A 22072-nucleotide genomic window follows, 5' to 3' on the forward strand; every position below is an offset into this window, starting at 1 on the left:
CAATGTGTTGAGTTCCGAAGGACTTTAAGATACACCAAAGGAGGCCCATCCTCTAGGAGCTGTGTGGACAAGGATAATTCCTAAAGCAATTCACAGCTGGGTAGCTAATAATATTCCTCCAAGAAGAAACAAAAAGGGGTGAAACCAACTAATGAACATCAATAAAGAGGGTTAAAGTAGCTACCATTCAGGGCAGAGCTGGATCTACAGCAGGTAAGACACCAGGGCCTTCTCCCAAAGGCGAGCACAGCCCTGGGGCCAGCGAGGAGGCCTGGGGAGGAGGCTGAGACTGGAGGACACCCAGCAATCAAAACAGGGCTGGGAGGGCTGGACACGGTGGCTCACGCCTGTAATTCCAGCACTCTGGGAAGCCGAGGTGGGTGGATCACCTGAGGTCAGGAGTTCGAGACCAGCCTGGCCAACATGGCAAAACCCCATCTCTACAAAAAATAAAAAAATTAGCTGGGCGTCATGGGCACCTGTAGTCCCAGCTACTTGGGAGGCTGAGGTAGGAGAATCATTTGAACCCGGGGGGCGGAGGTTGCAGTGAGCTGAGATGGCACCACTGCATTCCAGCCTGGGCAACAGAGCAAGGCTCTGTCTCAAAAAACAAACAAACAAACAAACAAAAAACAGGCTGGGGAAAGGCTGCTGTTATGGCGAATAAACTACTGGCTCAAGTCAGGCAGAAACACCAGAGTGCCACAGAGGGGCATCCGGCAGGGGGCGTCATCCCCAGGGCACAGATGGGAGGAACTTTTGCTTAAATAACTCAGGAAGCGGGATTCGAGATGGGCTTTCATGAGCAAACAGAACTCTGGTTTGCTATGACAAACCAGAGCCTATGACACCCTCCTGAGCCACACACACACCTGGGCACACCTGCCTTGCATCATATACAGCCCCTCTGTCACCACAGCCTTCAGGGAGACACTGACCCTGCTGGCTTCATGAAGGGCCGATGCAGCTCACAGAGGGGCAGCACAAAGGGCCTTGCCAGGCTCAAACCCAGGGTTATTTTCAGTCTGTGAGTTGGGACCCATTAGAATGTGGAGGTGCCAGACAGTGAATATTTGAGGCTCTGCAGGTCACACTGTCTCTGTTACAAGTACTCAACTCTGCTGGTATAGATCGTGAGCACCCACAGACATCACATCAATGTATGGCCATGGTTGGGTTCTAATAAACCTTTACAAAAAGAGGCAGCTGGCCCGTGGGCCATAATTTGGTGACCCCTTGTCAGAGAGTTATGAAGCAGTAGGAATAACCAATAATTTTTAAATAAAACAGAACAGAAAATAGTAGGCATTACATCTGGTAAACAACAGATGGCAATAGTAAGGGCAAGAGTGGTTTGCGAAACTTTTGTTTCAGCTTATTTGCATATAATTTATACATACTTCTAATACTGAGTTGCAATATAAAACGTTTTTAATTCTGTGAAATTCAATCAAAAAATTTGAAAGCCACTACTGTGATCCAGTCCCTTCTCTTACAGATGTGGAAACGGAGACCTAGCGAGGTGAAGGACTTGGCCAAGTTCACCCGGCTTGCTGGTGGCACAGCTGGGATTCAAAGCCACATGTTCGGGCTGTCATCTGAAATATCCTCCTGCCATTTCCACATCCTCCTGCCTCATACAGGGACTAAGCCCAAATCCTGGAACCCATTTCTCTCTGCTCCTGGTTCCCCGATCCTCCCAGGTAGCACCTGCAGAGGATGCCAGCAGAGGATGCAGGAGTCAGAGCTAGACGAGCTGCTGCCCCCAGAGGTGGGCCAGGCTCTGGACCGTGACACCATGCCTGAGAACAGCCTGTGGTGGAGAACAGCCACAGGGTGACCGGCACTGAGGCATGGCACCACCAGCAGGAAACGGGACATGGCTGGGGAAGGTGGAGCTGACCAGACAGGGTGGAGCTCTGGATAAAGAGGGTAGAAGGACACCGATTCTAGTGGAGACAGAGTGCAGGGCGGACAGCAGGAGGGGAGGAGCCAGATGAAAAGGCAAAGATGAAGGAAAAGAGGAGCAGATGGAGAGATGAGTTTCAGCATTCTAAGCAAGGCACCCGGGCTAGTCCCCCCAACCCCGCCCGCAGCCCCCACCCGCCTCCTTCCCACAAAGAGACTAAACAACTAGCTCTGGCCCAAGGGAGAAAGTTTACTCACAGGGGGCATAAAACATGATGAGGAGCGGTTTCTCTTCCTTCTTCAGGAGCCGTCTGAAGTCCTGAGGCACAAAAAGAGAATACCAGCAGCTCACACACAACACAGTAACAGGATGAGACACTCTCCCTGACCCTTCTGCACACAGTGGGGTGAAGGGTAGGGATGGGGAGGGGAGCGGGAATGAGCACTTCAGAAAGTACACGCTGGCAGCTGATTTGCAGGTGGGGGCAGAGCCGCGGCAGGTCAGGAGCTGGAAGAACCACAGAGATGATCTATTTGAGACCACCATCGCCCTCGTGTATTACAGATGGGAAAACTGAGGCCTCAAGCTAACAAATGGCTTTGGCCACCTGGTGAGAGGGAGTCGTGAGGTCCAGGCTGCTGGCTTTCCTTTCAGTTCCACCTGAACAGTTCAAAGATGGCAAACAGCGGCTTTTGTCCCATGGGGTTGTTGAATAGGCTGCCCCTTCCTGTGACTTACACAGCGGTTTTGTTGTGGTGCGGATGGCTGTTTTCATGTGTGCCCGACTTGGCCAGATGGGGATCCGCTCACTGTGGGAAGAGGGGTTAACCCATACCCACTAATCTCTTGCTAATCTCTTCCCAGGCTCCAGCTCTGCCACCACCATCCTTGTCCCCAGGAGTCCACGGAGCACACAGGGCAGAAGGAGGGGGCCTGCTCCACCCTCCAGGAGGTTACAGGCAAAATGGATTTGTAAAACCCTTAGAACAGTGCCGGGCATGTTATTAAGCAATACATAATGATTTGTTAGATACATACAATAAAGGCAAAAAGACAAACGGCCACACAGTGCTCATGTAAAGACTTGAGTGTGTGAACAGGGTAGAGAGACTTTTCTTCCAACGAGAGCCAATGATGGATGGGAAAAAGCAGCTCTACCAAGGACTGCAGTGATGCACGACGATAAGAGCATATTTTGATTAAAGTAAGCTGCTCAACCACATTTTACGGAAGAAAATGAGAGGGTTTTCTCTTTTGAATAATAAGGAAAATAAGAAAATTTCAAAATGCAGCTTTCTGGCAGCAAGAAGGCATTAGGTAAATAAATGATGGCACATCCAGCACAATGGGATACTACTGCTTCATTAAAGCTGATAAAGAGGAGTGTTTAATGTCACAATCAGATGTGCACGGTGCACTAAAGCGGGGGGAAGCAAGTTACAAAACAGCATATAAAATGTAATGACATCTTTGTGAGTAAAAACATTATGTACACATTACCTTGAAAGCCTGGAAGACTACAAAAATATCAGCAGGCATCTCTCTCAATGTAAAGGTATGGGGTGATTTATTTTTTTTTCTTTATGCTGAAGGTGTATTTTCTAAATTTTCAACAATGTGCATTAACTTAAAATTTTTCAGTTAGATTAAAAAAAGTTTAAATTTTTGTGGATATCCAAAACACTAGAATAATTTCTGGAAAAGTTTACCCTCGTTTCCATAACTAGAGAGAGGGTTAAGGCACTCATTTTCAAACAAATTTTGTTTGCACTAATTTCCAAACAAAATTAGTAACCAAGATATTTAACCCTAACTAGAGGTACAGGATGCAAACGCTTCTAAAATTGTCTTCTGGAATTTCTGGAGATAAAAGCTAGTACAAGATCCGAGAAGAGATTTTTATTGAGCCTATAGCAATTTGGTTTCATATCCTGAGTAGTAACAGATATTACATTCAAAGATTCTTAATTACCTTCACAAAGTAGGAAATTCCAAGCCTACAAATTGAATCAGCAATTCAAACTTGAATTTGGAATTTTTCATTACTTATGTGGACGTTCTATTAGCAGACAACCAGCTATACTTCTTATTTCCATAGGAGAGAAAAGAGCACAAAGCGGAATGAGAGGATTCGCTACAGGTGTGAAAGAAATATTTCCGCTTGATATTCCTACAGTTACAGAAGAACAACCTGAGGAAGGTTAGGACGTTGTATCTGGGGGAGGAAGGCACCAGGCAATCACTTTCCAGAGGAACTCTCAACATTCATCCTCACAGGAGCAGCTCTCCGTTTAGGCTGTTGGTATTTCCATGGTTCTAGGCACATGTGCCATTCTCTCCTGGCACTTGCCCCTCTTATGTTTTTTTTTTTTTTTTGAGAAGGAGTCTCGCCCTGTCACCCAGGCTGGAGGCAATGGCATGATCTTGGCTCACTGCAACCTCCGCCTCTCAGATTCAAGCAATTCTCCTGCCTCAGTCTCCCAAGTAGCTGGGATTACAGGCACGTGCCATCACGCCTGGCTAATTTTTTGTATCTTTAGTAGAGATGGGGTTTCACCATGTTGGCCAGGCTGGTCTTGAATTCCTGACCTTGTGATCCACCCTCCTTGGCCTCCCAAAGTGCTGGGATTACAGGCGTGAGCCACTGTGCCCGGCCTTAAAGATGTCTTTTTAAAAAACATGTGGGCCCGGCGTGGTGGCTATCACTATGTTGCCCAAGTTGGTCTTGAACTCCTGGCCTCAAGCAATCCTCCTACCTTAGCCTCCCAAAGTGCTGGTATTACAGGCATGGGCCTCTGTAACTTGCCTATTGACTGTACTCTTAATGCTTGTTGGCGCAAAAGAAAATGATGCCTTTTTTTTAACCTTCTGGAGGAAGATAAAATGTATCATCATTGTAGGCCAACCAAGTGGATCAGTGGTGATTCAAATTAAGGGCTGGGCACAACATTTTCTGGGATACAAAGAGCCAGTATTGTCATCTTGAAGATGTCTTTTTTTTTTTTTGGAGACAGAGTCTCACTCTGCCACCCAGGCTGGGGTGCAGTAGCATGATCTTGGTTCACTACAGCCTCTGCCTCTGGAGTTCAAGCAATTCTAGTACCTTGACCTCCTGAGTAGCTGGGATTACAGGTGCCACCACGCCCGGTTAATTTTTGTAATTTAGTAGACGTGGGGTTTCACTATGTTGGTCGGGCTGGTCTTGAACTCCTGACCTCAAGTGATCCACCCGTCTCCACCTCCCAAAGTACTGAGATTACAGGCGTGAGTAAAAAATTAAAAACTAGCCAGGCATGGTGGCATGTGCCTGTAGTCCCACTTACTTAGGAGGCTGAAGCAGGAGGATTGCTTGAGCCCAGGAATTCAAGGTTACAGTGAGCTATGATCACAACACTGTACTCCTCCAACCTGGGTGACAGAGCCAGACCCTGTCTCTAAAAACAACAACAAAAAAGAGTCAACAATTTTAAAGGAAAAGGGAGAGGAGGAAGACAAAGATGAAAGCTATGTTTTATTTTATCGAGATAGGAATGAACCTTCTCCCTCCATCTACAGAAAGCACTGCTTGACTCACAGACCATCTGGACAATCACAGAGAAATTCTTGCCCATCCTAAGTGAAGGCATCATACAAACACGGATGCACATGGCTAAAGATGCACATTCAGGTCAGGTGGGCAGGCTGTGGACGGAGGGGCAATATGTGTCACAGCTTTTGCATTCTTTATTTTTTTAGAGATGGGGTCTCACTACGTTAACCAGGCTACCATTGAACTCCTAGGCTCAAGTGATCCTCCTGCCTCAGCCTCCTGAGTAGCTAGGACCACAAGCACCTGCCACCACAACCGGCCTGTCATAGCTTTTGTTAAATACTTAAGAACTAACAAAGACTATAATCTAGATCTACCCTTCTACCTCCACCCCTGGCCAAATTTGGAAATCAAAGCATAAGAGGGTAAATAATTGGTTGAAAGCTATAGAATGTTCCAGAATTATAGAGATCTGCCTCAAGTCTCTGGAAATCTAACCTAAATCTCTAAGGTTATTCTTTAAAAAACACAAAACAAAACAAAACAAAAAACAAGATGTAAAGCCAATCCTAGCAACATCTGGATTACACAATAGAGAGAGAACATTTAAACCTATATTAATGTACGGAAAATCTAAACATGTTCAAATACATTAAATAAGGAAGGTGAAGAATGGAGAAAATTCTCAGGCAACGTGTGATCGCCACTGGTTACAAGATGGAGCTGGGAAGGGGAGTCAAATATTAGGGTCCTGGCCTAGCTTCCCTAGAGGAAAGTACAAGGGATCCTGGAATAGTCCCATTTCTCAGTTTGTTGGGCTCCTTTCCTTGGGAGGCCCTAGTACTAGGGAAGATTCCAGCACCCATCAGAACTAACAGGAATACATTACCTTTTCACTGTCAAGGTGGACAACATCTTTGGCTCCAGGATCTTCCTCCCACAGTGGGGGCCCTTTTGGATCCTTCAAAAAAGCCACTATGGACTGAGGAAAAAAAGAGAGAAGAGAAAATGCATTTTAGCCCTGAAAAGAGGGAGGTGGGGGAATCAGGAACCTGTCCTGTTTCCCTGCCTGGAGACCTGGGCACACCAGGTGCTGGGTTCAGGACTGCATGTGGCATGAGCTTTGAGGGTGTGTTATTTCCACTGTCCACTGACATCATGGATAAGTGCCCCAAAAATGCACCTCCACCACTCCCACCAGGCTTTTTCAATCACAAGACACCTTGCCCACTCCAGTCAGGTGGTCCATGCCTACTATGCATCTTCATAGACAAAAAAAAGAAAATTTGAGACAATGAGTTGGCTTATTCAAACCAGAGACATACTAGTGCTTCTACTAAATCTCATCTCCTCCGAGAAGTCTTTCTGACTAATGGAATAATGGTCTCAGTCTCGTCCAAAGGAGACATTTCCACATTCCTGCAGCCACTAAAACTGTCATCCCATAAGCAGATCATCATGCCTACTTACGACCTGCTTGGTATTTCATGATCTAAACTGGTTTTGGAGTGGATTAAATCCTGATTATCCTCCACTATATGTGAATAAGTGGGGTCCAGGCTGGGAAGCCCCCAGGGCAGGGTGAGCACCAATGTGGCCTCACCCTTGTGGCTATACTTCTCTTCCTGGGCCCCTCTTCCAGACTGCCTGGATTGAAGATCTGACAAAGTTCTTACACATAAAGGACTTTGCTGGCCTTTGTTATGTGTACAATGACTCAAATCTCCACTCCCTTTGGGGAAGACGTACAGGGGCAGGGAAGAGGGGCACTGTCCTTCCACCCTCCTCCGTACCCCCCTGCCACTCTCATCAGTTCAGGGCAGAAGCAGCATTCCCTTCCCCCTCAGCCACTCAGAGACGGTGCTCAAAGTCTGTGAAAGCCAGGATCAGGTACCAGACCCCAGTCAGATTCTGTTACTTCTGTCACCTTTGACCACGCTCCAGCGAGCAGATGCTGAACTGAGAGTGTGTGTGTTTGTGTGTGTGTGTGCGGCCTGAGATGAGAAAGGGAGGTGCCCTTCTATAATAATAAGGGTATGCATTCAGCCCATCCACCGGTCACACACGGAGAGGACCTTAGAAAGGCTTATTATTTCTGGAAACTCTATTTGGAAAGAACTACTACGGGAGAATGGGAGACAGCCAAGACTTCATAGGATTTCATTCAGGTAGTGCTTCCTGCCTGTCCAAGTGGAGCTGTGAAACGCCTCCTGGCAAGAGAACAGCCATTTCTGCCACAGCAAAAGGCGGATCCACCCTTTCTCAGTCCCTTGTCAAAGCTTTGCCGTGACAACCTAAGGAACTATGGAATTGGCAGGATCTTCCCGACACCCGCACTCACCCACAGCTGCAGAGGCACCTGTCCACGAGGCCATGTGAGAAAGATGCTGGTAGGTGCCCACCTGCCTGGGGTTCCAGAAATACCCGGTGCAGGGTTCTTAATCTAGGGTGCACGAGGGACTTCAGGAGTCAGTGAAACCCCAGGCTCATGTGAAAACATTGACTTTGACTGTATGCACACACACTGTTTCAGGGAGGTCTGTGTTCAGCAGGCGCTCAGTGGGATCAGGACCCCAGAACAAGTTAAGAACTGCTGCTCTGGGGGACTCCTGGCCCCACGCCCAGCCCCCCACCCCCATCTCCACCTCAGCCTGAGGTCCCATCCAGTCTGAGGGTGGCCAAGAAGAAAAGACAGCAGTGGATGGAAAAAGGAGAGAAATGACCTTTTAATGTGACAACTGACATGTCCGTACACACAACCTTGCTTTTCAGGTGAGGATTATTCTCATTTAACTGAAGCTGAATAACCCCACCCATAGGTTCTCTCCGAGTTGATCTAACTGGACAAGACCTCATGGGGAAAGTCTGTGGGGAGCAGTACTGGAAGCCCACCCTCAATGGTCCTATTCTGGGTGCTCTGAGTCCCAGGCACCGCCTGACACTGCATCTGGCCTTCAGGACACCTTCCCGGCTGTGATCCTGGCTCACAGCTACTGGGCCCTGAGATCATCAGTGAGTCATCTGAATGCAGACTGCCAGGCACCTCTGGCCCTCACCACTTCTACAGTAAGGATTTGGGGAGTATGTGTGAACAAGGAAAGGGCAGCTTAAAGGGGATGTTCCCCGCTTTGAGTTTCCTATTCTTTGCCAATGGGGAGATAAGTTCTCACTTATCTGGCCTGTGACCTCTCTAGATGCCGTGGCACAGCATCTGTGACCAGGCTTCTGCCCAACCATGTGGGTTGACAAAAACCACAGCCAGAATATGGGCCTGCAGGCCATGGGCCCCTCCTATTGGGGGCTCCTCCGTCTCTCTGGAGTCAGGGTCCCAGGAAAGTTAATCAGTGACTAAGGTGAGCTCTGATCTCAGCTGTCTCAAGCTGAAAAAGCAGAAGCCATCAGCAGTCAGGGAACCATCCTGTCCCCTTCCCTCTGCCCTGGAGAACTCCAGGGACTCTGCCCCCGTCCTGCTGGGGGTGCTGGGACTAAGAGTGCCATCTGAAACTGAAGACTCTGGCCCCGTACAATGCTCAGCCACTTCTTCACCTTGTTGATGCCAAAATCACGGGAAGGTCAAGAGAACGCCGACCTCACACACCTGATCTTTGTAAGAGGTGGGGCGAAGCCAGGATTCTGCCTCTCCCACCCAGACACCCAGTGGCACGCTGGGGCCGCCTGGGCTCCTTGCTACTTCTCTGCTACCACAGTTCTGAGTAGCTGCTCAGAACTCCCTGCTCCATAAGCCCAAGACGGATTCCTCAGAGGTCTCAGTTAAACATAAAATATACACAGCCTCCAATAATAAAACAAAACCCTAGCCCTCTCTCCATCATTGCATAAGCGCTTCCCCCATCCCACCCAGTTAAATCTTGTTCCTGAGGAACGTGTGTTCTCTCCAATAACTTCAGTTGACGTCTTAACACAGAATAAGAAGGGCTGAGCAACTGTAGTTGGAAGAACTTTCTAAGTGTCTAAGTAGGTGTTAAGGTGATGAGTAATCAGGCTGAGTCCCTATATAAGGTGAACACTGTAGCAACTTAAAAAAAGAATGAGTGTTAGTGGATAAGCAAGAAATGACCTGGAGAGATGGTGGGGAGAGACAGAGGGAGAAGGAAGGGCAGAGGGAGAGGGTCTCTGACAGCTGCACAGACAGATGGACAGATAGGAAAAAAATGGAAGAGACACAGATGGAGAAAGAGGGGCAGATGAAGAGACAGGAGTGCAGGGTCCAACCCAGTGTGGGAAACAGGAGGGTTAGGAAGTGAGTTCAAACATGTCAGGACCAGAAGAAATATATGGCTTCAGCCAACACAGGACCAGAAAGCAGAAGACAGGTTGGAGGAAGGGAATCCTAACCCTGAAGGAGGAGAGTTGCAGTTCAGGAGGACTAAGGGCTGGGGCAGCTGCTTTGTGGTTACAAAGCATGTATAGATTACAGGATTTTATATTTCTTTCCATTTATGCTTTTTCATCTACCTCTAAACTGGATTGATAGCAGAGAACTCTTCAATGATACCCATATCTCATCTGGAACAAGCTGCATCAGGCCAAAGGTGCCAACCTGCCCATGTGTGACACCCTGTGCTAACCTGGGCACCGTACGTCCCACCCAGCCTGAGGGTGGCCACTACCGCAGAGATGAGGGGAGGACTTTGAAGCTACAGCAAAAGGAGGCCCAGGCCTTTGGCAGAGAGAGAGGTGACATCATCTGCCTCACTGGACAACTGCTGATACATTCACAAACCCATCTCCAAAGCTGGGTTAATCTGTTGTGTTAAGAGCTACAAACTTTTCCAGATATTCTGCTGACATATGCTCTAGAGATAAGAATCTCTCAGGTCATTCAGAAGAGCTATTTGTGCAATCTGCCCTTTCTTTTCTCAGAGAGAAAACCTGCCAGACTTTGGGCGTCCATTCAGACTCCACCTCTGCTGAGAATGAGGGAGGTAAATTTACCTTAAATGTCACAGCTCGGTTATATTCAGTATGAAATGCACCATCCCTGTCAAATGAGGAGAAAAATGTGTTAACTTTAAGAATGGTTGTGAAGATACATACCTTTGGTTTCCTGCAGCATCTTAATAAGGTTCAGCTTTTGAATGCAGTTCAGGATTTTATTTTTTTAAAGAAACAATTGTAAACACAGGAAGAAAACCATTCTGAAATAAAATTAATCTAACTAAAAATTGCTGTTCACTGAAAATACCAATGAAAACGTTCGGCACTTACTTGGAAATTGGAAATGCCCATGTGTACTTACTGGTAATGGAATAATTCGACCTTTTTGTCCTTCGGGCTCAGGTCAACTTTCATCTTCTTGCACAATTTCCTACTCTCTGCATCACTGAAAGACACAAATGTCGGGAACCATTTATCACCTGAAGTCCTCATAAAGGTGTTGACAGCAAAATCTGCTGGTGTCCTAAGAAATAAGCCAGGTAACTTGGAATTCCCAATAGCAGATGAGGGCCTTACTACAGATGGGCTGTGAGAACTGGAGGGAGGAGACTAACTAGGAGGCTAAGGGCTGATCAAGAAAGACAGAGGCTGGCTGCGGGGGCTCATGCCTATAATCCCAGCACTTTGTGAGGCTGAGGCAGGTGGATCACCTGAGGTCAGGAGTTCGAGACCAGACTGGCCATCATGGTGAAACCCCGTCTCTACTAAAAATACAAAAATTAGCCAGGCGTGGTGGTGCATGCCTGCAACCCCAGCTACTCGGAAGGCTGAGGCAGGAGAATCGCTTAAACCCAGGAGGTAGAGGTTACAGTGAGCCAAAATTGTGCCACTGCACTCCAGTCTGGATGACAAAGAGAGAATCCACCTCAAAAAAAAAGAAAAAAGAAAAAGAAAGAAAGAAAATAAAATAAAGAGACAAGCAGACAGGAGCAGGTGTGTCATGACTTGTGGGTGGCAACACAGACAGACAGAGGGAGAAGGACATTTAGTAGAGATCGGGTTTTGCTATGTTAGCTGGACTGGTCTCCCTGCCCCCCTCCTCCCTCAGGCCCAGACAAAGACAGGTCCAGACAAAGGAGGTGCCCCAGCAGCTTAGGGGGTGGACAATCCATGGTAACAAGAAAATAAACTCCAATCCTGGCCACTCTTTAGATTTACCAGGCAAGTTTTTAAAAAGATCGATGCCCTGGCCTTCCCCTGATTATTAATTTGGAATCACTGTCGGGGGTGGGACAAGCAAGATTTTTGTTTTTAGAGCTCTGACATAGGCTACCTGCTATACACTATGTGACCAAGGTAAGAGGAAAACATGCTACCATGTTGAAGAAGTTATGAAATCTGGCCAGGTATTGACAAAAGACAAAAGGAGAAAGGACCAGGCTGTGGTTAAAGGAGCCCCTCCCTTGGCATCTGGGATATTACACTCTCTTCCAATAAGAAATGCCTGTCAGGTACCATTCCCCGTTTACAAAGCACTCGTGCACAACCTCATTTCATCTTAGTGCCCTGCCTGTTAGAACAATGGATTTCAATATGTGGTCCCTGAACCAGTAGCACCAGCATCATCCAGGAACCTGTTAGAAATGCAAATTATCAGCCCCATCCCAGACCTACTAAATCAGAAACCCTGGGGATACCTGAGCAATTGCATTTGAAGAACCTTCTAGGTGATTCTGATGTGTGCTCAAGTTTGGCAACCACTCATTGCATTAGACTAGCTCCTTCACTGGCTCATGTTCTTCTCCCCTACCTCCACGAGGTTTGGCTCCCCTGTGCCCTACACCAGCCCCTTAGAGACCTGACCTGCTCCCACAGCTTCCCCGTCCTGCCTGCACTCAGCCAGTCCGAGAGTTCTGCTTGTTACTTGGGGGTCATCTCCCCAGCCCTGAAAAGACTCAGTGAGGGCATCTCGGCTACCCAGTGCCCACTGGTCACCATTGACTACACAACTGGAGTCATCTTTTGGGGAACTTTGTTGGGACAGGTACGACAGCCACCTGAGGCAAGGCACTGTATCCCCCTGTTGCTTACACACCTCACCTCCACCAACAGCCATTAGCTTCACACAGCTGTGCACCAGCCCAGAACAGATGGACTAATTAAACCACTCAGCTCAATTCTAAAAGCAACACTCATCAGTGGACATGTAAAAAACGTAGGACCTCATTTTAAGTGTAAAGATACAATTTGCAACTCAAGAAGCATGTCTTACTGGAGAGGTGTGTGATGGTCAGAGAGGAGGAGTGCCTCCCTGCTCCCTTCCTCCCTCAGGCCCAGGGGTTTCCTCCCTACTAGTCCCAGCTGTCTAGCCATCGCTGCAGCCACTGTAGCTTCCAACCCTGGGCCTGGCAAACAGTGGGGACTCATGAAATGCATGAAGAATCCAGAGAGGAACTGCAATAGTTCCTCCCCCAAGGTGGCAAGGACATTTTAGGATAGAGTCCAGAGAGAAGCGGCAAGCTGGGGGTGGGCTCTCCAAATACAGAGGGCAGCCCAGGGCATCCGCTGAAAACTTTCTTATCCTAAAGCCCTCTGAGGTCCACATATGCCTCTTCTGACCACCGCTATTACAGTTCAGGTGTGCCCTGTCCCGCAGGGACTCTGTGGTGAAGCTGCACTGAGGGGTGGTGGGTCTGTTTGATAACAACTGTGAATGAGGTGCCCCTTCCCCGCTTGAGTTAATTCCCCGGGACAGAGGGCTCGACTTGGGATGTTTACAACCACTCACTTGGCACCTTCCTCGTTGGCCTTTGTTCTTCTGTGCTCCACTGTTTCTGTGACCACCTACCGTCCACCCAAATGCAACAACAAACAGCAGCTGGGGCAGGAGCCAAGGCTGGGATGGGATGTGCGCAGCCTCCCTCAGCCCCATCAGCCCCATCAGCCCCATCCTGGCACCCACGGCATGTGAAGGGCCGGCTCATCGCCTCTCGGTTCATGCTGCAGTGCCTGCCTGGGCGGCTCAGACGCTGCAAGGCAGCAACTGGAGGGGAGAATCCCCACCCCATGTCCCTCTCTCTTCCATCAAGCCTGGCTAGCAGCCTCTGCCTGTGACTATCACAAAGCAGAGGGAGGAAACAGGGGCTTGGTTCATTCCCACGCCAATCCCGGTCCACTCTGTGGGAAACCCTTCCACGAAAAAGTCCCACGACGGCAGCCTTAGGTTCCCTGAGGGCCCAGGCAAGTCTTAGGACTAAGAATCCAAATCAACTAAGTTGGCTGGTAGAGCTGGGGCCACAGAGGCACCCCTGCTTGTTCTTCAGCTTGGCCTCCAAGGTTCAGCCCAGTGCGCAGCCTCCTGCCCTCACTCCACCTAAGCAAGTGCCCCACGAGCCCTCACTCCAGACTCTGTGCCACCTTCTTTGTTAGGTTTTGTAACACTCCTAAGGATTCTCTCCTCTCCCCATTCCCTGCATTCTTTCTCTCCCTGAGAGGTGAGTGGGGAGGAGGCTTCCTGTCCCGTCTGAGCACACTTCCGGCACAGACCCGAGGACCACTGGATCCAGCACTCCTAATCTCCCCTCCCCTGTTGTCTTCCTCTCCACGGCGCTTGTCAACATCTGACCAACTTGTCCACTGCCTGCCCCATCAGAAACATGTGCTCCGTGAAGCCAAGGGCTTGGTTTTGTGCACAGCTATCTCCCCAGTGGCACAACAGCAGCTGACACATAGTAGGCACTCTATAAATCACCTGACTGAATGGCTGAAATGAATGATATTATCTTACCACCGCTGGGATAAGGCTCTGCGTTTCTGGCTTTCTGGGATCTCTGGGCTCCGTCTACTGAGCTCCAGGAATCCTGCCAGATGACAATTCCTGACAATGTTCTCTCAGCACTGCTCCCCTCCTTCCCACAGTTCTGTCTCTCAGAGTGTATAAGTGTGAGTAGTGTGTGTGTGCGCAAGCATGTGTGCACACACTAATTGTGCAGTGCAGACAATAAATACCAGAAGAGTTCAAGTAGGGGAGAAAATTACCTAAGCTCAGAGACTTAAAAGGATCTGAGTTGAGAGATTAAGTACAATTAATTGATCTACTGCCTACCTCCCTCCCCCAGCCAGTGACTGAGGCTCTAGGGGAGAAAGGAGACAAAGCAGTGAGCAGGAAAACGAGATGCTTTGCTAGAATTGAGGGGATGGAGAACGCCACCGTGGGTCATGGAGAAGGGGCTGGCAGTGCAAAGACCATCACCCGCCACTCCCCTGGCCCCTGTCCTGCAAGAACCAGCCATCCCTCTGCCCATTTACTCACCACTGTTCCAAGGAATGAGGCGCCAAGGCCACTGATCTGCTCCATCCTATCCTTCCCCACCTCACTTGGCTCTCTTCCACGGATAATGTGGAAGGAAAGACTGCAGAGGCCTATACACACTTCCCTCCCCACCCCACACCCCCACACCCAGACAGACACATGAGCATGGGTGTTTTCATCTGAATCTGCCATGGGACAGCTGGCTGCCAGTCGGGAGTGGCTGCTGCAGGTACACAGTGCTGTGTTTATTGGATTTTCCTGTGCAGTAATTACTATCCAAGAGACTGGAGACACACACTCTGGGGAGTCAGGCCCAGGGATCAAAGTGGGGGTGAGAGCAGGAAGAAAGAGGAAAAACAAGGTCTGGGAGACGGCGGGGTCAGGGGGTGGGGGTCTGAGGTCTTTCACCAGTCCAGTCTGAGTACCACAGCCCACTAGAATGACAGTTTCAACATCTGGCTCTGCCATTAGCGACCTCTGGCAGGACCCTTAGTTTCCTGAGCTGCAAAATGCCAGAGTTATCCACATAAACTGAATGGAGCTTGATTTCTCTACGGGGTCAAGTCAGACTAAATAAAGCATTGAGACAGGTTGCCTTATATCCTGACACATGAACCACGAGCCAGAACCTGGGGCGAAAAATGGAGACAAAATAACCTCTGAACCCCTGTCATCTCTCTCCTTGCCTCCCAACCGGATCCTCAGCCAGCCACAGTTGGGGTTCTCACGTCCACGGCAGACCATGTTCAGCCCCTCCTGGTGGGGTGGAAACAAGACCACACTGAAGACAAGAAGGAAGGCTTCTGCCTGTCTTAACATTAACTTTGTGCCCATGGCTACCCCAGCCTCTCTAGCTCCATTTCCCCATCAAAGAAGGGATAACTCTCTTCCTCCCACCGGCCCCGGTCTAACATGGCAGGATTCTGGCCAGGTGGACCCATGATCTCCTGGGGCCAGGTAGGAGAAGAAAGGTAGAAAGTGTCCTCACTTCAAGGACGTGAAGAAAAGGGGGGCGAGTGCTGAGCAAGAAATACTGAGTGACTGCCTGATGCCAAGTACCAAGGACGATGTGAAAGAATGTGGCTGGAGGATACAAGGCAGGAGGCAATGAGACAGAAGTCCTGAAAGAGCTGAACCTTGACCTTGGACAGGCCATGGTGGTCACGTAGCACCCTCTGAAGGAAGGATTCCCTACAATAGGGCTCCTCCCTGAGTTGGCTGTTTCCCTTGGCACATGCCTCAAGAAGGTGCATCACAGGGTCCGGATTACACAGTACAGTTAGTAAGAGTGGTGGGAAAAAGAGAGAGGAACATGGCTTTTCTGAAGACATGTAAGGTGCCTCCCCTCCACTGCCCTCCCAGCCCAGCAATTCTAAGGCTCTGCTCCTCAAGGGGATGTGTCACTCCAACAAGTGCATGGTGTTGTGCTGGAAGGTATCTGAAGCCACAAGATAAACATGGCACTTCTTCTGGGAGTCTGTTTTACCCCCTGTAAGTAATGTTGAACATGCTGAGGAGCAAATGCTAAATTCAAATAGTTTTTAGGAAAAAACATAAGTCTTCAAAATATGTTATGCCTGCTCTGGCAGGTCCCCAATCTTACATCTGGGAAGCTGTCACCGCTCCAGGGAAATCAAGCAGATGGGGAGAAGGGCAGGGAAGAAAGCAGATGTGGTTAAGCAGTGACCCTAAGCCTTAAGGAAAAGAAAGTAGCAAGCACCTGATAGGACAGCCTTGCCCCCTGTGAGATGCAGCCTCAGGAATTAGCAAACCAGGCACAGCTCCATGCTGGCTCCAGCTCAACTTCCCAGACAGCAGCACTCCACGCCAAGCCCGAGCCCCAGCGCCCAGCTGGCAGGGCACGAGGGGAATACCAACTCCCGCACACACAACCCGCTTAACAGCCGGACAACCACCACCAGCCAGACTGAGCGTGGCTGTTGAGGTCTGAGCCAGGAGTGGAGTGAGGGAGAAGGAAAGCTGACAAAACCCTGGACACAAGTCAGACGCCCTACAGACACCCCAGAGCAACAAGTTACAGGACCTGGAGCAGGGAGAAAACCAGCGGAGAAGTGTTCGTGTGTTCCTGCAGGTGCGCATAGAGGAATAGGGAGGAAAGAGCCAGAAAAGCAAAAAAATTAAAAAAAGAAAAGGAAAAGAAATATCCATACAGAAAGGAGAGAGGAGAAAAGAGGCCAAAAGAAGGCCAGGCCAGGCCAGGCACGGTGGCGCATGCCTGTAATCCCAGCATTTTAGGAGGCAGAGGCAGGTGAATTGCTTAAGCCTGGGAGTTCAAGACCAGCCTGGGCAACATGGCAAAACCTGGTCTCTACAAAAAAATACAAAACTTAGCTGAGCATTGTGGTATGCGCCTACTGGGGAGGCTGAGCTGGGAGGAAGGCTTCAGCCTGGGAGGTCAAGTCTGCAATGTACTGAGATTGTGACACTGCACTGCAGCCTGGGCAACAGAGACTGTCTCAAAAACAAAAAGGGCCGTGCCAGGTTGCAGGGAGTCCTGGACTCAGGATTGGGAAAAGGGAACAGAAACCTAATAAGGGGAGAGAAAAGAGGGAGACAGGAGAGAACCTCAGAGAGAAGGATAGGAACCCTTTCAAAATGGGGAATGGGGAGGGAGGGGCACAAAGAGAAAAAGACCCCCCTCAAAGACTAGAAGGCACGCGCCCACCACCATGCTTATAACACACACACACCAAGCCTGGAAGCTTCCAGCATTTTCTGAACCAGGCTATTTAGGGATGAGAGCAACTTGGAAGACTCAACCCCACATTTCCCAGAAGATTCAACTGAAGCCCAGAGAGGGGCAGTGACTTGCCAAAGGCCCCACAGCTATTTGATGTCAGAGCCTAGACTCAAAGCTGGGTCTCCTGACCTTTAGTCCTACAAATTCCACTGCACCCTGTACTTTTTTTTTTTGAGACGGAGTTTTGCTCTTGTAGCCCAAGTTGGAGTGCAATGGTGCGATCTCGGCTCACCGCAACCTCCACCTCCTGGGTTCAAGTGATTCTCCTGCCTCAGCCTCCCGAGTAGCTGGCATTACAGGCATGTACCACCATGCCCAGTTAATTTTGTATTTTTAGTAGAGATGGGGTTTCTCCATGTTAGTCAGGCTGGTCTCGAACTCCCAACCTCAGGTGATCCACCTGCCTCGGCCTCCCAAAGAGCTGGAATTATAGGTGTGAGCCACTGTGCCCAGCCTGCACCCTGTACTTCTTAAGGGTCAGAGCAAAACACACCCATGGCCTGGGGCTCACTCCCATGCCCAAAACCTTCTTCAGGTTCATCCTTACAAGAACCAAGGGGTCCTCACCCAGTAAACAGTTGCTGAGTGAACAAGCATACCATTTCTCCCCCTCCAGCTTCCTCCTGAACAAACTTGTCTAGATGAAAAACAACACTAGGAGAACGGTGTCTCACATTTAAATTGTATTTCCTATTTTACAAAGAACTTTCACTTATCCGATCCTTATCACAGACCTGGAAAGAAGGCAGAACGTGTATCGCTGTCCCATTTCACAGCTGAGGAAACAGACTCAGGGTGACCGACTTGCCTGGTGTCACAGGGCTAGTGAGCAGTGCAGCTAACTAACTAGTCAGCAGTCAGCCCGGGCCCCCTCCTAAGCCCAAGGCTTTCTCTTTTATTCCACATGCCTGCAAAGACACCTTGACACTGGAGTAGCATCTTCTCTCACCCCAGATGCTCCCTGTTCCCCTCGCCTGCCTTTTAAAGGGAAAAGCAGGGTGGCCTGTGTCACCTCCTGACCTTCCTGGTCACCCCAACCCCAAGCCCTGTCCCCATCCTAGCCACCAACCCTTCGTGGGCAGGGCAGGAAGTGGAGCTGGAAACGATGAGAGATGGGTGCCTCAGCAGGGCCCATTTGAGGGAGGTGAGCTCTGGCTGGCTACCTGCTATTTTACAGTGACAAGGATAAAGAAGGTAGCCTGGCCCCATGCCACCTACTCGCTCCTCAGCAGACAGCACCAGAAAGCAAAGTTCCCAACGGCACTTCTGCCCATCCCTGGGTGTGTCTCATTCACAGACCCACAGAATGGACTGGACACACTTAGGACAACCGCGAGAGCTCTCATTGCAGGGCTCTGTGGAGCTAACACGGGGGCTCCCCATGTCCTGACGATTCCAGGCAAGTTTAGAAGTCTAGAAGCAGGAGTAAATGAGCTGGAGGGTAGGAGCTGAGTTCTTGGAGATCTCCTTTTCCAATAGTGGTTTGTGACAGCTGCCACCCAGAGTGGCCTACCTGGGCCACAGCCCAGAGTTCTGAACCTTGGGCTACTCAGGAAAGATTGCACCCTGCCTCTAATTTCAAACTCACACCCAGATATTCCTGAGTCCAACTTAATCCACTTTGGCTCCATAATTCACCTACTTATCCACACTATTTTAAAAGCTATCTAACATTTCAGTTTCTATTTCCTCTTACAGGAATAAATTCAACAGAGTGAGGCAACTACATGGAATAGTCCATCCTTCCGTCTTCGGGTTAACTCTTTCAAGCTCCAAGGTGCTTCCCTGCCCCAATTTTAATTTGAGCACGTGGAAATTCACAGGATGTTCTCATTGGCACTTTTATTGACTCCAGACATCATGTTTCCAAACTTGAGTCCTGAAGTTGAATCTCCATAGTCTGTCTTCACCCACTACCCTGACCCCATTTCACTCAGGCACCTTGCGCTGCATGTTTTCCAGGCTACTCAGGGACAGCAGCAGGCCTTTTACCTCCACAGGCAGTTCTAGGGGTCCATTCCATAGGTGGCCGCCTGCAGGGAAAGCCAGGGCACTGTGAGCACGTGGTATTGTGCTCTGAGGTCTTTGCACCAAATGTGAACACGACCTCCTCTGTGAAGCTTTTCTCAACCTTTCCAGGCAGAATGGAGGGGCTCTCCCTCCATACATATAGTCTGTGTTTGCGGCACTGTTCACCTGACATTGGAATCACTGGGCTAAGTGTCTGCCCTCTCCTCACATACTGAGCTCCTTGAGGATGCAGTTATCCATCTGTATGTTCTCAAAGCACGTAGTAAATGCCCAGTAATGTCTGTTACATGGACCCAGGTGGAGATAGCAACTAAGTCAAAGCTCCTCTGCCCATTTCTGCCACCTACAAGCCTTGTAAGAACTCCCTACAATAAGCCTCCATCAGCTTGGAAGAACTGCTGTCACCTCCAGATATGGAAATTCCAAAGTGCCTTGTCTCCATCTAATAGGCTTTGTTACTCTGCCAGTCACACAGAGCATGGCTGGTCAAATATGGGAGACAGAGAGATGCCTGGAAGGCAAGCACCCTTTCGGATCAACTATGAACTAGAATTAACCAATGGCTAAGATCTCACCTACTGCCTGGTGAGCAGCCTTTTCTGTTCAGTTAGCATCTGAATGAATCTGGAAGTATGAGGCCACACACACACACGCACACCCTCTACAGCACACACCACTTGGCTAAGACTTATTATCCTAGTTTCACTCAGTGTTTTGTCAAAATATGAATCTCCTTCAATGCTCTCTAATCACAGGCAGAACAAACTTGAGGTCATCAACTTATAAATCAGTTGTGTCCCAAAAATTCACTTGAAAAGTAACCATTTAGAACTCAGACTGAAGAGGAAGAGGATTACACTGGGGTGGGTACCATAAATGTTCACTTAACCTGCAGGGTAGTAACAGGGCATATTACTCAGGCAATAATAGCTACATTAAAGATTTAGAAGACCTTTACAGGCCTGGGCCCCCTCAGAAGCCAAGGCACAGGCAGCTCGACCCACTGATTCTACCTTTGCATGTTGGGCAGCAGAGGCATCTAGTGGTAATGTCCTGGGTTGGGGGTAAAGCTCATGGTTCTTGCTGCAGACCCACCACAGGCAAACCTGCTGGGTAACCCGGAAAATCACCTTGCCTCTCGGGGTATCAAGGCCACCCTCTGTAAGACAGGAAGGCCCCCTCTGCCACTCACCTCCCTCTGGGAAGACAGAAGAAAGCAACACATAGAAATAGAAGAAAGTGAAATCTCTATGGAAAAAGGGAAGAAAGGGGGCTGGGCTGTGAAGAAAGGGGTGGAAAGCCAGACACCACTCTTCCAGTCCAGAGTGACCTTGAAGTATCACTAGAGGGAACCTTTCCATCGCATACTCCCTCCCAGATTATTAATCAAAGGACAGTTCCCGTCCCCACCCTTCAAAGCCCCAAGTGCCCCCTGCCCAGCAGCCACATGGCACATGGCCCCAGCACATACCCACAGTCCACCCAGCAGATGGTGCCTTGTCCTTTCACCGCTTGGGCCACTGTGGACAGTAACCTGAGATGATTTTCAGCTGCCGCCTCTGTAAAAAAACAGAAAATTAAACATCTGTGCCCAAAGGCACTGGGTCACCTCTGCCATCTTCCCTTAGAGGTGAGGAAGGATGGAGACCAATCCCAGAGCGGGTGGAAAAGTCCTGAGCACCAGGTAAAACACCCATCCCTGCACTCAACAGTGCCAGGGCCTGTGCTGCAAGAATAGTCCTGGCTCTTCTCAGAAACCCCTGATCCCACCATCCTCAGGGGCCTTCCTCTTGGACACAGAACCCCCAAGTCACCCTGCCTTAATCCACACTTCACACCTTACTCTTCCAAGAATCTCTCAGCCAGATCCTCAAGGCCAGTAAAGTCTCTGACTCATGTCTTTCTGGGATACATTTTGAAAATTCCATAAACAATGGCAATCCTATAACTAAAGCAGGGAATGATGCTGCTGACTCCATGTTCAAATGTCCTGGCACCCCACCTAGGAGCTGACGAGAGCTGGGGTCAGATCCTTCCTTTACTTGTGGAGCACATGCTTATCTAGGAGCTCAGTACAACCTGGTGGTAAAATGAGGTCTATACGTGACACTAGGCTCTGATGGGCCAATGCCAAAGACACCTAAGCCCCATTTAACAGCCCACTTCCCCAGAAGCCACGGGGCAAGAGCTGGTCCTGACAGCACCTCCAGGAGTCAGTTGCAGGAATGTGGACCACGCCTTGGGACAGGATGGAGTGATCGCAAGAAAGGAAGACTTTCTCATTGGTGCAGGTGTCAATCCTGATGGGTCAGGGCAAGGCACCCGGATACTACTGTGGGAGGGCAGGGTCTTAGGGACAGAGCCTCTGTGGCCAGGATTTTAGCACTGCCAGCCTGCAATGATCCACTGCAAAGTGGCTGTGGCCAGTGTTTGATTCCTATGGCCAGCAGGCTCCTGAGTCACATTCTCCTAGGTGACACCTGTGAGCTCACTTGAAAGTCCTGCCAGACAAAGACTGGTGGGGAGAGCGATCTGCCGCTTTCTCCCGCCAGAAACCGTATGATACATCCCCACGCCAAGCAGAAATGATGTCTGAATCATGTGCCTCCACAGATCGCCTTTTCTAGTGTG

At 49.4% G+C, this 22072-nt stretch overlaps 1 protein-coding gene across 6 annotated transcripts in view; it reads right to left on the bottom strand.

Annotated features, from left to right (window-relative positions):
• The window catches only part of PDIA5 (protein disulfide isomerase family A member 5), a 92501-nt gene that overhangs the window by 45998 nt on the left and 24431 nt on the right, over positions 1-22072 (bottom strand). For 5 of the 6 annotated variants that reach the window (XR_012431635.1, XR_012431634.1, XR_012431633.1 and 2 more), the window contains exons 3-7: positions 20913-21000; positions 10699-10782; positions 10395-10440; positions 6328-6420; positions 2167-2227 (exon numbers count right to left, since the gene is read on the bottom strand). Coding sequence is in view for 3 of the 6 variants with exons in the window: in XM_005547968.3 (XP_005548025.1) it covers positions 2167-2227; positions 6328-6420; positions 10395-10440; positions 10699-10782; positions 20913-21000 (372 nt within the window). In the remaining 3 variants the exon portion in view is untranslated. The remainder of the gene's footprint in view (positions 1-2166; positions 2228-6327; positions 6421-10394; positions 10441-10698; positions 10783-20912; positions 21001-22072) is intronic. The other variant, XM_045385517.2, reaches the window with a different exon arrangement.

Source organism: Macaca fascicularis, chromosome 2 (assembly GCF_037993035.2).
Source record: "Macaca fascicularis isolate 582-1 chromosome 2, T2T-MFA8v1.1".
Classification (NCBI taxonomy): domain Eukaryota; kingdom Metazoa; phylum Chordata; class Mammalia; order Primates; family Cercopithecidae; genus Macaca; species Macaca fascicularis.